The 14,811-nt window shown below is 43.5% G+C and overlaps 1 protein-coding gene across 1 annotated transcript in view; it reads right to left on the minus strand.

Annotated features, from left to right (window-relative positions):
* Window positions 1-7,642: 7,642 nt before the first annotated feature.
* The window catches only part of adamts3 (ADAM metallopeptidase with thrombospondin type 1 motif, 3), a 77,922-nt gene continuing 70,753 nt past the window's right edge, over window positions 7,643-14,811 (minus strand). Inside the window, exons 20-22 of the mRNA XM_079270512.1 lie at window positions 13,924-14,131; window positions 12,153-12,270; window positions 7,643-11,636 (exon numbers count right to left, since the gene is read on the minus strand). Of these exons, the coding sequence (XP_079126638.1) occupies window positions 11,152-11,636; window positions 12,153-12,270; window positions 13,924-14,131 (811 nt within the window). The 3' untranslated portion in view covers window positions 7,643-11,151. The remainder of the gene's footprint in view (window positions 11,637-12,152; window positions 12,271-13,923; window positions 14,132-14,811) is intronic.

Genomic DNA, 14,811 nt, shown 5'->3' on the forward strand with positions numbered 1-14,811 from the left:
TCTACATTTCTGTATTCCTTTATTCATTTATTTCTGTGTCTGTATGTTAGTGAGGTAGGCGGTCCGAACCTCATTCTTAAGCAGGATTGGTCGAGTAGGGGAGCAAGACAGAAGCAACCGATTCCTAGCAAATCATCCCTGCAACGACGTCAAATAACTATCTAGCAGCACTGATGGCTTCGACCGGGCGGCCGCTGGCAGACCTGCTGCGGGATGTTTTCCATGCTAAATCCCTTGTGTAGACTAAATTACTATCGCCGGTGATGAGTGATTTATTGATTCATGCTGTGCGTCAGATCACATTCCTGTAAAGTGTGCGATGATATCTTCTGCAACGTCCTTATTCTCTGATTATAGCATTTGACACTGTTCATCATGCGATGCTCCTGGCTGAGTGATACTTGTTTTGATTATAAGTCCTTTGTATCGTTTCTATATTTTTACTACTGTCAAAGGGGGTCCACAAGGTTTTATATTGGGTTATGTCTTGTTCACGAACAGGATTACCAATATTACATCTTTCTTACCAAATTGCGATGCCCATCTTCATGCGGATGACACAGCTCTCTGCTGCTTTACTGGCACTGCACACTCAGCCACTGACATCCTACAATAAGCCTATGACAAGTTACAAAGTCCACATTTGAAATGAGTCAGGTCAGATAAATCTGAACTCACTGTTCTATCTAAAACGTGCTTTCAAACACCGGACCACAACGGTCGAATATGAAAAGCTGCATCTTTTCAACACCAGTGTCCGTGTGAACCGCCTCACCACATGAACATACGTCATTCAGCAGCGCATTGCAAGTGTGCTGTGTGCTACACGAAGACACGCCTCCACTCTTAAACCGTGAGATTCAGTTCATCACTCCGCACTGAGATATATTACAGGGAACAATTATTCTATCCATCATTGCATCTTGTATGAAGAGGTTGGGTGGGCATCTCCAGCAGGAAGAGGGACCAGGCTTTGCTTTCTATTTATTCATGAAGACCTTAATGGCAACGTGTTGTCCTTTATCTCTTCCTTATTAAATTGGTCCAGTTGTCCGACTCCTTCAAGTAATTGGAATACCTCTGACGTCCTGTGTGCAAACACTACATTTGGGGAAATTGCTTTTAGTGTTTGTGCTGCACACACTTGGAACAACACACATTCAAACTCAACACAATGTCTGGTTGTTTGCTTTCTCGTTCATGGTTTTCTCGTGTGCATTTATTCATTCATCGTACCCTCGACATCATTGAAATGAGGCTGTGCCCTCAATGATTCCTCGAGAGTTTATCTTTCTTGAGAGAATTTTTTTTTTTTGCCCACAATCTGTGCTATAAATGGTAAACACACAAATTGGTACAATTAATTATGAGTCATACGTGAGCATCTTATTTCCTGGCCTGAAGCACGAAGTGGCTTTCTCCACTGTGACTTGAGAAGGACTGACATCGTCGAGAATCGAGTCACGGAGAGCCACATCGACATCTTCTAACTGGTCTTGCAGGTTAAAAAGAAACGAAAATGTCTAATGGTAGTTTTAACACGTATTAAATGTGTCCGTGACTGTGTCCTGTACAGCATCTGAACGAGCTCTTTTGTATGAGAGAGTTTGTCACAATGTTTACAATCGGTCATCTGGTGGGAGGGCTCGTCCACTTCACATGTGAGGACCAAGAGCATTGAAACATGATTGTATCATTTTTAAATCCCTTTTGCTGCTTGAATTCTACCGATGCCATCTCTATAATCGCCAGGCGGCAGACAGTACTATTCAAAATAATTACAAATCAAATCAAATCATTCAAATCAATTCTTGAAATCGATTGTACTTCTTTTGTGAATCTTTTTTTTTTATAACATTGAGCATTGCTAGCGGCACACAAGGTAAGTCTTCATATCAAACTTACTTACAATCGGCAACTCTATTAAAACGAGCCACGGGGCTCACACCGTCGATCTGCCTACTCTGGTGTCGGACCGCGGGCTCCACACCTTCCTGTCTTAGTCAGGCTGAATAAAACCTGTTTCCGTTAACTTCGGTCTCCTGTGGTCTTGCGTTTGGGTCCTACCGGTGAACTCCCGCGACAGGAGCAGATTGACTGCTGGCAGACTTTCTAAATAAATGATGGTTGTGCAGAGTGCAGGTGGCAAACTGTGTTTGGAACAACAAGAGACTCTTGTGCTGAAATACAACACAATGTGTGAGATGGAGGTTTTGTGGGAGGAGTGTGGGGCAATACCAACAATCAATCAACTTCAGTGGACAAAGACTGAAAACTCACTACTTTCAGCTTCATCTCGAGAATAATCTTGACAAATTCCCACAATTTCCATTGCTAAATTGTTTTTTTTTTTATATTTAGTTACCTCCCAATTAGGAACAGCCGATCCCACTCACATTTACTTGTTGGTACGAGGTTATTTGTTTCTGTTCACCAAGAAGGAGAAACAACACGCATTCAGTTTCAAGCAGTCAAATAAAAACAGTTTACGTTAAAAGACACAAAATCAAGAAGAAACCTCACAAATAGACATCCAACAGACAACCAATGCACAGCACTGCACAATGCTTCCACAGAGTCCCTTGCTGAACATGGACAGGTGGAAACACGGTATAATACAACAGGTTCAAAACAGAAGCTCTGCAAGACCTCCTACCATTCAACTCTACAAATGAACACCCTGCAGAGTGCGGAATGTGTTTCCACTACCGGAGCCCCGACTCTATTAAGAACTCATTCGTCTCTGTTCACTGCACCTGCTTCTGAATTGGCTTCTTCAGGAACACTGTTGTTATATTTATATGAGCAGGTTTTGCAAATAAATAAAAGAGTACACGTCAGAGTAGGGTTAGGTTCCCTCGACAAAAAGGCCAGTTGGAACTTTCCACTGTATTTTTCACGACTGCAGAAAATGTGGCAAACAAACCTTTATGATACATACATGTTTTGTTTGGCAAGATAATCTTCACAAATGATTTAGATTTTTGTGTGAATGCAATCTGCAGAAGTTAAAAAGCTAACGTTAGGCTACAGAAGAACTACACCACGGTGACATTACCACATTAACCGTGACGGAACCGGTGAAATCCCTTTCCACGTAAAGACGCAGCTCTTGCATGTGTCGCTGGTTTCAGGTGTGTGATGTGAAGCCCCGAGCACCTGTCACAACGTTCTAACACTCTCTGCTGCTCTCGCTGTTCAAATCAGGCAACGCGTTATGAAATGAAGTAATCAAGAGTGAAATAAAAACCTATTTTCTCAAGCAACCTTTGGACACAAGTAATGGGATATTACAAAAACACACTGTTTTCTGCCAAAGTTATTAATACAGAGATCAAAGAGACAGAGTTATTACGGTGAGTGGTTTTGGTGCAACTTTGGATAAGATTGCATTGATGAATGAATTAAATTCAGTGAGGTCGTTGGACAGGGTGGATTGAGTCGTATTGGTAATAGATTGGGGGAATTGTAGAGCTGGATGTCATCGGTGTAGCAGTGAACGTGATTGAAAAGGATTCAAGGTGGGAGCGAAGAAGGGTGTGATGTGGTCTCAATATAATAATTGGCAATCAATAACACCAGGGGTCCTGAACCAGGGGTCTCCAACCGCTTTGTCTCGAAGAGCTAAGTTGACAAAATGAAAGCGCGAAAGAGAGTTTTTCATCATTTCTGTCTCAACTTTATGTCCTTGTTTGTCCCTGCATTATATATATATTTTTACAAATAACAGTTACTTGTGCTGATACCGCTACTGCTGTTATTAGTACTATTCGTGTTTATGATCTCTCATATTGTCCCTCTATCTCTTCACAGCTTGGCTATAACAAGATGGATTTCATCACTTTGGGTTCGGGTTAGATTAATGTTGTTTTTTTGCTCGTTTATAACTGGCAGTTGAATAATGCATGTGTGCACATGTTGGCGCATGTGTGCGTACACAATCCGACACGGTTATTTCCAGCCACTATCTTCAATGGGTTTCATGACATCGTTAATACAGTACTGAATAGAGCCGCTGGGTCGTTTGCCACAGAGTCGTTCCTGAGAAGCATGTTGATGTTTGTTCACACTCAATGTGTTCGCATTCAATTGCAGCAATGACTCCACTTTAATGATCTGCAGTTGCAATTGTAACGGGCAACACTCCAGCGCTGTTGTGATCAGTGAGGCAGGACCTGAATGCAGGACTCTGACAAGAGGTGAACGAGGTTTAATTGTGGAACCGAGGAAGACGGTGCTGGGTGGCAGACCGGGCCGGGCGGGGAAAGCAGACAGGCTTGATCCACGGTGGCTGAGACGATAATCTGGCGCTGACTGGGAGGAAAGCCAGGGTTTATGAACTGTGGACTTGAATAGATATCTGACAGGTGTGAGTAGAGCACAGAGAGGTGATGAGCTGATTTAGATGAGATGAGATGTACTTCATTGTTTCCACAGGGAAAGCTGTCTTGGGGTCCAAGCCGCTGCATCACACAATACACTTGCCAGCGTCACAATCCACATGAACGCATAGATCATACATGCAGTCATGCATCAACATGCTGAAATATACATTTCGACTTTAAATTTTTTTTAAATTGAATAGTTTTGAATAATAAAACCAGGTGTGATCAACCCAGATAATACATATTAAACTCACAACTTATTAGTCTCCAATAAAATCATATTGTATAATACTGCTATTTTAGTTGCTGTTTAATATCTTTATGGAGGATGGAATGAATCATTGTTTGTAGCGATTTAGCCTGCAGATTGACATTCTGAACACAAAGTTCGTCGATGTTTAAAGGGCCTCGAAGTCTGGGTTCAAAATAGAGGTAAGCCGGGCACATGGAAGACAAAAGGAGTGGGGAACACTGGGACACGCGAAGGAAGGAGGAGACGCAAGAGGCAAATGAACTGAAGCATGGCCAGGGGACAGGATCAAAGGAGACAAAGACAAAGGACAAAGACGGATCAGTTCAGGAGGACGGGCAGGAGGGGGGGAGCCGCTCTCAAATTCGGCGACATAGGTTTGACCACAGAGATGGGACCCCAGTGGAAGGTGGCCAAGGGGAAGACCAACTCTGGGCCTGGTTCAGGGAGGGCGTGTCCACGTTTGTCCAGATCATTCTGTTGTGATCAGTGAGTGAAGACTGAAGTGATGAAGTTAAACGATGGAAGCAACGGGGGACCGCTGGTGGATGGTACTCCAGGCTGGATGAGGGTGAGAATAATGAAATCGAAGCATCTGGTGCGAACGCGCTTTGATGTCAAGAGTCAAGACAAACACAAACATGCTGGTGGCTTATTCTACAGTGGGCTCACGTCACGGTTCTGCATCGTTGCAGAAAGCAGCCACCCAAGTGTGAAGTAGTGTGTCAGCTCAGAAGATAACACCCCCCCCCATCAGTCATGCACAGGCGTCTGGCTCAGTGTCAGACGCCTGAGCTCTGAGCTCCATGGGGAACACAATGAGAGTATGCATTCATTGCTTTGCTGGTTGCTCTGAGTGAGACCGTACGTCCTACTTTCTTCCTTCTCTCTGTGTTTGTGGTCCGTCTGTCTCATCCCATTTCTCAAGAAAGCTCAGAGGCTTAGATGCACTGACGTCTGCAGCCGTGGTGCTTCTTCAGGGATTTTAATATTATCCGTGGAGAAGTTTTGCTCCCACTTCCTCAGCGTCTCAGGAAATATGCACCACTGAGCACATAGACTTGTGTCTTATAGAAATCCATTCGGCAGCTCATCCCATTGAGCCGAGTCAAAATAGAATCTGCAGCAATGCAGCTAACCAGTAAGGTGCGTGGATCGGAATATTAACATTGTTGTTGGACATAATCTAGATCCCTATTAAAAGGTCGAAATAGCACCAGACTAATCCTGTCCTGGAGTTTTGTTGTGCATAGCTGTATACAAAATAAGCAATTTCATTAGAAGGATATTACTAGCAGGGAGATACTCGCTGCTCCCCAGTGTACAGCCACATTCAGCTTAATAATAACCAGAATTTGAATCATGCTGTGCAGACAACTTGTACTCGTATTAAATACTACAGTGAAAAAATGTGCAAATGCTGCGTTTTGTTGTTTGGCCTAATTGTCAATTTAAGAACGAAATTCAAATCCAACATGTACCGCTAAACAAGATTGTGACATTCCACGTATTATTTTATTTTCTATTTACACATGTGATAGATAGATCATTAAAACCGTTCACCGTAACCAATGAATCTGGCCGATAACATTGTCTGAAATGAATGAAGTGCAAACCATGTTTGAGGGTCTCAATGGTAATATGCCCTCCTGCCCTCCCGCCCGTAATTGTTGATTGTAAATCAATCAAACTTAATCACTCAGATGTGATTAGCGCAGCAAATGTCAAAAGTCAGAGACTCACAGTGTAAAAGACGACTTCCTTTGCTGATGAAGCAACTCCAGTGGGACTGACTTCCTGTAATGGAACGAGGTCAACTCTCTGAAACCTTTCGTATCAAACAAGGAAACGCTTCTGCCGCTGGTCATCAATCTCTCCCTCCCTGACATAGTAAGACAACTCCCCCATCATTCAGAAGAAAGCTCACCTGAGGACTGTTCTTTTTAAGACAGCTCAGATTTAACGTGGTGTGTCAGAGGTTGCAATGTTCCGGCTCTGCAGAGCGTTAACAGAGAGTGGGCTCACCTCCTCAATGTCTGTAACGCCACACCCATCACATGTTCTGTTGACACACATTCCTAATCAAGTGCAGCTGACGTGGCAGTGAATCAAGAAGAACAGAAAGGTGCACTCGCTCAGAGTCTGTCACTCCACAGGTGTCGTCCACACTTCTAAGCGAATATGGAACACCAGTTATGTTTGACATCACAAGAATCGACTGCTCTGCTGCTATCTGCTGCCGACATACGCGACTAAGCATTGATAAGGCCACGTGTGTCGTGGTGACTTCACGTTCGTGATTGTTCTTTATCTCTCACGTAAAGGCAGTGAGCAGTTTGTAGAGTAACCACGAGCAGCTGCAGCAGCCACAACAAGCACACTGAAGAGCAGCAATTAAATGAACTGATGACAGAGAATCCGAGGGAGGCCATCTTCACAAGCACAGTGAACAATTACGACTTTCTACTTTACATTTCCTGCACATCTGTCATTCCTCTTTTCTATTTGAAGTATACCTAAAATCAACAGGTAATTGAGAATTGTTCAATTTTGACACAGCGCTTCTATTTTAACTAACCGGCGCGGCGTTTCGTTCAGCGGTCACATCGACCAATGACATGCGTTGTAAATCACATCAGGTGATGCAGTTCACTGAGGCAATAAATCAAGGGAGAAGTAGGCTCATTCGCTCATCGACTTCTACACAACCAGACTCTGCTAGCGCCCCCTGATGGTCAGTAGAGAGAATGCAAGTTTAAGAAAACAGAAAACGGGGGTTGCTGCCTGAATCAGGAGCAGTGTCATCACGTCACGTCACTGAGTGGCATAATAAAAAACAGCCTGCTGCGTTTTATACAAACTCTTAAGAGTGTCTTGTAACGTTGGTATCAATTGATTGAGCAGACTTATATCTTTCATGCTGCATTACTCGTGTAGAAAGCCTGAAAGCAAGAAATCCGAGTCGTTAATCATATCTTTTATTGCTATGTGCTCCCCATTACAACAAACAGCATCAGTAGTGTACACTTCAATCTACACAAATACATCGGAAAAGCCAATAGAGAAGAGAGTGACTGACAGTCATGACAATGTAATACGCAAAATGCACGGTTAGCACAGGGGGTATTAATACAGTACGTAGAGAATGCATTGCAGTAATATCTGTCTGAGGCTCAGGGATTGTCAATGTAACATCTACAACTATATCCTATTAATCATCACAAGCTCTGTATAACATTAGCAGCAATGTTGTAAAGGCAGCAAGTAAAGGACGTGAAAAGAACAAGGGAGGGAAATGTAAAACGGTGAGACAACACTGACATCTACAAATAAAAAGAAACACTTTACTGGCGCTAAACTATTCATGTCTTATTGGTTCAAATAAAGCATTTGTCTGGTCGTGTAACAGCTCTGTTCACAACTTCTACAAAACAGCTGTGAAAAGACAGCTTTCTGACAACTTCTCAAGATTGAGCATGTATATTTACATCTAATTGTTTGCAAAAAAAACAATGTCATTTCTAGCCTATTGTGTTTTTTTTGGCATTTTTTTTTTGTAGAAATCCATTTCAAAAGTGAAAATGTGGATGAAAGATGTTGATAAATGTGATTCTATGGTTTATCTGCTGCAGCTTATTGGCACTGCACACACTGTAAAAACTTTAACTCTTAATAAATATTTATGTACTCAATGCTATATACATGTACTGTACATTGGCACACAGGAGTGAGTGTGAATAGTTGTATTTCTTTGCTGAAAACACAGAACTGTGTCTTTGCTGTTGCAGTCAGATGCATGGTGGTTGTGAGGACTTTCTTCTTCTTCAATAAATAGCTTTCTCTCTCCCGAACCTTCTTCCACCATAAAAAAAAGCCATTTCGGAAATACTTGTTTAAAATACAACAAAATCCTTTGAGTGACTTTTGCTTACAATGACGCTTTGTTCCTGCAAACACAAAATGTACAATAAAACCTTCAGACTGAATGGATGGGATGAGCTTAAAGCTCAAATAAGCGAGTTTTTTGATGTTAAAATGTAATCCAATTTGTATTGTGAAAGGGCGCTGAACCCCCCGAGAGTAAACACCTGCAGCACTGCACTGCCTTCAGCACATCTGCTTTGCTCTCGTCAGCTCCCCCAGCTGAAAGCTAACAGCTGCATGTATGTTAGCGCCAAACTGCAGAGAGCTGAAATAGGCAAGCTGCTTAGAAAAGTGGAACATTTAGAGGCTGAAGATGTTAACAGGTTATCACATATTTCCCTCAGGCGTTAGTCAAGACCAAAATGGAGCGAAATGGAGAGTGAATGTTTGATTTCTATTCATCAAGTGGACAGAAACTTGATTCAATGGGACGCTCGTGTTGCTCTCTTTCATGCTGCAACTGTGAGTTTGTTTGGGAGTCTTTCTGCCCCCTAGTGGTCAGAAAACGCTGAATGCAGCTTTATGTGAGTTGAAATTCAAACGGTAAATGTCACTGCAGGAAAGAACCTGCAAATTCAACACTGAACAGCATTCTCAAGATGAGCATTTGCACTTTCACGGTCCCATCAAAGCACGGTGACATTTTCACTTCTTTTTTTCCAAGCTGCACAAGCACCGGCTGTATTTAACATACAGTTTTAGGAACACTTGCTAAATACGTTCCCTACTTAGTTCCCTTCTTTGACTTTACAACTTCAACCTTTCTGAGCAAAACCTTTCAGAAGGAGGGCAAAGGTACCATGCAAAGGTAGAGTGAAGTCCGGGGTGAATTATAAGATGCTTTCTGAAGGAACAGTTTTAACATTTTGGGAGATGAGCTTATTTGCTTTCTTTCCAAAAGTTAGAGAAGATTGAAACCACTCTCATGTCTGCATGTTAAAACATGACATATTTAGCTCAGCTAAGCTAAACCGCTAGCCTGGCTCTGTCCAAAGCTAACAAAATCGATGTGTCGTTTTTTTACACTACTTTTTTTGTAGGGATTAAACGAACGATATATTGTACATCATTTAGTGAGCTTGGTGGGCGTACTTTGGACAGAGCCAGGATAGCCGTTTCCCCCTGCTTCCAGTCGTTATGCTAAGCTAAGCTAAAAGTCTCCAGGCTGAGGCTTTCATATGTAGCGTACAGATGTGAAAGTGGTATCAATCTTCAAATCTACTTCTTAAAAACTATTTTCTTCAAACATTCCCCAGAGAACAAGCATTTAGAGTGAGATGGTGCATTATTAAAGTCCATTTAACACCGCTGCTGAAACTGTAAACATTTAGAATAATGTATTTTATTATAATTGGTTAAAATGGTTTTTGAAAGTATCCTCAGCTTCGTAAAATAATACTGATATTTTCATGTACAGTATTTACAGGAACCTTTATAAATACCCATTTTCTACAGAAACTGTAGAGCGCCATTTAGCAGACATTGCTGGTTATATATAAAAATCTATACAACTAAAACCATTTTCCCAACGGCTTTCACTGGTTTGGCCACTTTCCATTAGCGGCCATATAAAGTCTGGTGTTTTTGTTTTGTTTTGACTCCTCAAATACTGGGACAGGTTTAATCCTCTGCAAGGCAAGCGTCACACTCACATCTTTTTTGGCAAGAAAAATGGCATTTTGTAACGTTCAAGTAGAAAAAGGGGATTTTCAGCTGCATGAGATGATCTTCCAAACGCTTTGCGCATCATTTTCCACTTCAAATTCAAAGCAAATCAAACATCCCACCCAGCTCAAAAAGTGAGAGTCAACGAAATTTGACATCGAGGCGTTTCGTCAGCTGCAACATGTGGTTTTGCAATGTGAATCAAATCCAAAGCATCGGGGATTTAGATGAAGAACAACATCACGGTGAATGTAACGGTGCTTCTGCACCAATTCCCGTGTCTATGTCTGTCCTGCGTTCGAGCTCTGCAGTCTGCAACATTTTCCCAAATTGACTCGGCTCTAATGACTGCACCTGTTGACATTTTCCCTCTCGCCGTCTGCTGAGGATTTGCCAGAAGACCCGCTGCAGCGCTCTGCAGAACCTTATTAAATCATTAAACCCCCAGGCCAGAGAAAAGACCAAGCAGAGGGGAAATACAGAGGCGTTGGGTTCAAAAGGTTTGGTTGGAATTAGGCAACCATTTCTTCGTGACATCTGCCGTTAAAAGTTTAGAATCAGTGTAGTTAATTAGATGCCATTTGTTTATATGTCATTAAGCTTTTCATTTGACACGGATTTGACTTGTTTTCGGACCATTTGCCCCCTTTAGTTTGAATGCATTGTATTATCTTTTCCTCTCAATGGAATGTATGAAAGCAAAGCAACACGGCTGTTTGAGTCGCAATGTGCTCTGGGAGCTCCCTGTGAGATTTCATTTTAAAAGTCAATATGAGGGGCGGAAGGGAAGGGAAATTCTAAAAAAAACCAAAGTGAACCAGCACTTTTCTTTCTTTCTCTCGGTTTGTATCTCTCTGTGGTGTTTCTGGCACGACTCAGGATGAAGCTGCTGTACATTACGAGTCCTGAAGGGGAAGGGCCTCGCCCTCATCTCTCCACTTCAGAGTACGCTGTAGGCCGCCGACTATCTGTCGAGCCGCTCGACCTCTGACCCTCTGTGGAGGCTTCCGGGGGAGATGGCGCCATCGCGGGCAGTTTCCTGCCAGCGAGGCCCATGTGTCGCGGGACCCGCCGGGGTGCCGCCGTGATGTTGGGTGGGACTTTCTTCAGCAGGGCGGGGGTGGCGGCGTGTCTCGCGACGTTGCCTGTTGTGGCGGATCCTTTGCCGGAGCCTCGTTTGCTGCCGCGAGTGGCGTTGGCCGCCGCAGAAGCCGTCAGCGTCTCAAGCAGCTGGGAGGCCGATCCGAAGCGAACGTGCTCCTCGGTCTCGGCCGCCTCCGAGAACAGAGACAGAGCTCCGCCGCGCTTGCTGCAGGAGTCGCAGCACAGTTTGTTGTAGCCCGGAATAGAGCAGTATCGCGCTAGCACCTCCATTTGGCAGAAGATGGATTTGTCCCCGGTACACGGCTCATCTGAAAGGCAAAAAGCATTCAACGTGAACTCGGTTTTTTCTTCCTTCCAGGCACGAGTTGTTTGCCATTCATTTCTGTTTGTCATGAAAGCATGAACGAGTAATTCATCACAGAAGCAGCCGTCGTGTTGTTGTGAGCTGAAGGGCAGAATATCTTAAGAAATCTGATCATGAACTTCATCAAGGACCCAACAATAGAACTTTGGAACGAATTAATGTGAGTTTCGAGGGTCTGCCAATTGATTTCGATGCCGTGCGGAAATGGATGGAAAGTGAAGGATGGAAGGTTGGGCCGACACATGATTTGTAGTTGAGGAGGAAACCTGCAACAATAGCTTTCAGAAGGAAACGATTATTGATTTTCTTGTTTTGAAGGAATAGTTTGACGATCACCGTTCTGCAGAAGGAGAGAATGTGCTGAGATATGTTGATCCGTAGGAACTGCAGAATACCTATTCTAGAAAGGACTCGAGTCGGCGGTTGTCCTCCTGCAGCTCTTAATGAACGACATGCTCACCGTGGCAGGGTCCCGGTCTGCAAAACCTCACAGTTTCCGGTTTGTCTCCGTTACATTGATCTCCGATTCGGCATGTGACCAGACGCCGCTCCATCCCCTCCCCGCAGGTCACAGAGCACTGTGGAAGAGCACAGTTACAGGAACTCACTCACATGCAGCTGAATATCACGCTGTTTTCAAGTGGAGTCATGTCACACAGGCAGCAGTAAACGTTAAACCAACTGGGAGGGATAACAAGCCGAGCTGCAGTTCAATCTCCGCCTGCAATCAAACTGTCTCGCTGCACAGCAGACCTGGCAACAGCATCAGCGTGGAGACGTTTCTTTGTCCCCTTTTCAGTCTGGATTCCTCAAAGGGGAATCTGCAGGGAATGAAATCTATCTCTTACTCCTTTGTCTGTTTCTTTGACTTTTTCTGGATGGATTTTGTGAACATGGCTGAAGAGTTTGTGTGAGAACGGGCATTTCAACTTTAGTTGGATCTCCGCCAGGAGGATCATGCAATCGGTTCCGTGTGTCACCTCTGTGTCTGTCCACAGCTTATCTTGCATTCTGCTGCAGGAAACTGCATAATATTTTTGGGAGGCCAGTCATGGCTGCAGGCTCAAGGACCTCTTGTGGTTGCGGAGACTCACACTCCCTCTAAACACCCTTTACTGCCTGTTTTAAACTGCCAGCTGACTCCTCTCTCACTACTCTCAACCGGCCCCTAAAAATCACTTCTCAATTCACTCGACTTGCTTTTTATTGTGGGTTTCTGTTTTATATCTCAATCAGGCAGCTTCAAAATGCACTTTACGACGGCGGTGATATTTGAAGAATACCCAAATGGTGCCTGGGGAACCGACCCTGCGGAGCTTCCATGGAACCCACACTGTCACTAACTGGACTCCCTGCTAAGATGTTGTCACATTTTTGGAAAAACAAAAAAAGCATTTCCGAGAGAATCAGACAGGAGGGTCAGCAGTGAAAAGTACAGATCACAGTGTAAAAGTGAACATCACTGTGAGATCGAGGCAGACGACGATGAGATTTAGGAACACTGTTCCTGTAAAGCCGGGTAGCTCATTATTCGCCAGCGTAGCACAGAAGTGCTAACGCTAGCCAATGATGTGCAGCTGTAGCCCAAAGGAGATTTGTGATTTGTGACTGACGCAAGAAAAATTAATACAGTTCAAACCCTACAAGAAGTGAAAAAATGATCATTTTCACGATTAATTTATTGTATTACCTTATCATTTATCAAGAATACATGTCACAATCATCTACTTCATAGAAATGAATGACTCAACTATTATGTGCACACATATGCATGTATGCATACATATAAACAGCTATATTCCAGCATACAGATGGGCCATGTCAATAAATCTGAAAGCAACCAACTCACACCAGCTGCTGGCATGAATAATTGCTTCTTATTCGCTCTTTTCTGCTCCCCACCACACAGCAGGACGTCTGATTTATTGGATTTTTCGACAGTTTCAATGGTCTCATTTGGTGAAATTGGAGAACTAAAACTGTGTTTTCCAATGAGATATGACACTGCCCTAAATTAAATATCAGATGGCTCATTTTTCACTTCATACATGATATCGTCGAGAAATAACATCACGCACATTGATGGTGTTGCAACACTGCATGAAAATTGCGAGCATGCAGCAAGTAAGATGACACTAAACTCAAAATCAATCACATTTAACTGTGGCTAAGCGTTGCTTTTAATATTAGAGTCATCTCTCCCTCTCAAATAGATCATGCAGGTACTGCACCTCTGACCAGGCTCCGGTCCTCCACTGTGCAGGACATGACACTCTGTTGCAGGGCCTCCGGCTCTCTGGCTTCTCCCCGCTGCAGTACTTGCTGTGGACGGAGCGGTTGGTGCCATCGTTGAGGCACTGCACGCAGCGAACGGTCCGGATCTGAAAGCCCAGGCTGCCGCAGGTTTTGGTGCAATGCTCCCAGTCCTCCGAGGTCCATCTGGAGGAAACAAAGAGTCGATATTACTTGGGTGAGCTGATTATGTTAAAAACACCAAAATGTGTACAAGAGTGCCAATACACGTTTATTTAAGTATTTAGCTTTTAAATGACTCTACTCAAAGTAAAAGTCCTACATCCACAATCCTACGTGAGTAAAAGTGCTTTGTAAAATGTACTTAAAGTATCAAAAGTTCAAGTTCAAGTCGTCTCTTGTGACATTTTTACAATTTTTTATTTTTTTTAAAATCATGAGTCCTGCTCTTATTTGTTCGATGCCTCCGTTCTAAACAGCAGCAATCAATCCGAACAAATACAGCCGACGCCTCGACGCCTCACTTGGAGCGAATGAGCCCCGAACACAAGATCACAATCAGCTGTGGCGACAAGGGCTCAGTTAATCAACGAGTTAATAACATCGTCATGCCAAAAGAACAAACAAAGCCTCTCTTTGGACTCTCGGGTCCTCAAATTCACGATTCAATGAACAAATCAAATGCTAATTAGTCACTGCGAGGCACAATTACATGAAACAAGTTAAAGTGCTCCGTCCTCTGATCTCTCCGTCCCCACAGCAGGGAAGATATCTCCACCGGTGCTGCACAGAAGCATTTTTCAACAAATACACACAGTCATCCAGCTGCCTGCAGCACTTCATCTCACATCAAACCGCCTCTGATA

This window comes from Melanostigma gelatinosum (genome assembly GCF_949748355.1).
Source record: "Melanostigma gelatinosum genome assembly, chromosome: 6".
Classification (NCBI taxonomy): domain Eukaryota; kingdom Metazoa; phylum Chordata; class Actinopteri; order Perciformes; family Zoarcidae; genus Melanostigma; species Melanostigma gelatinosum.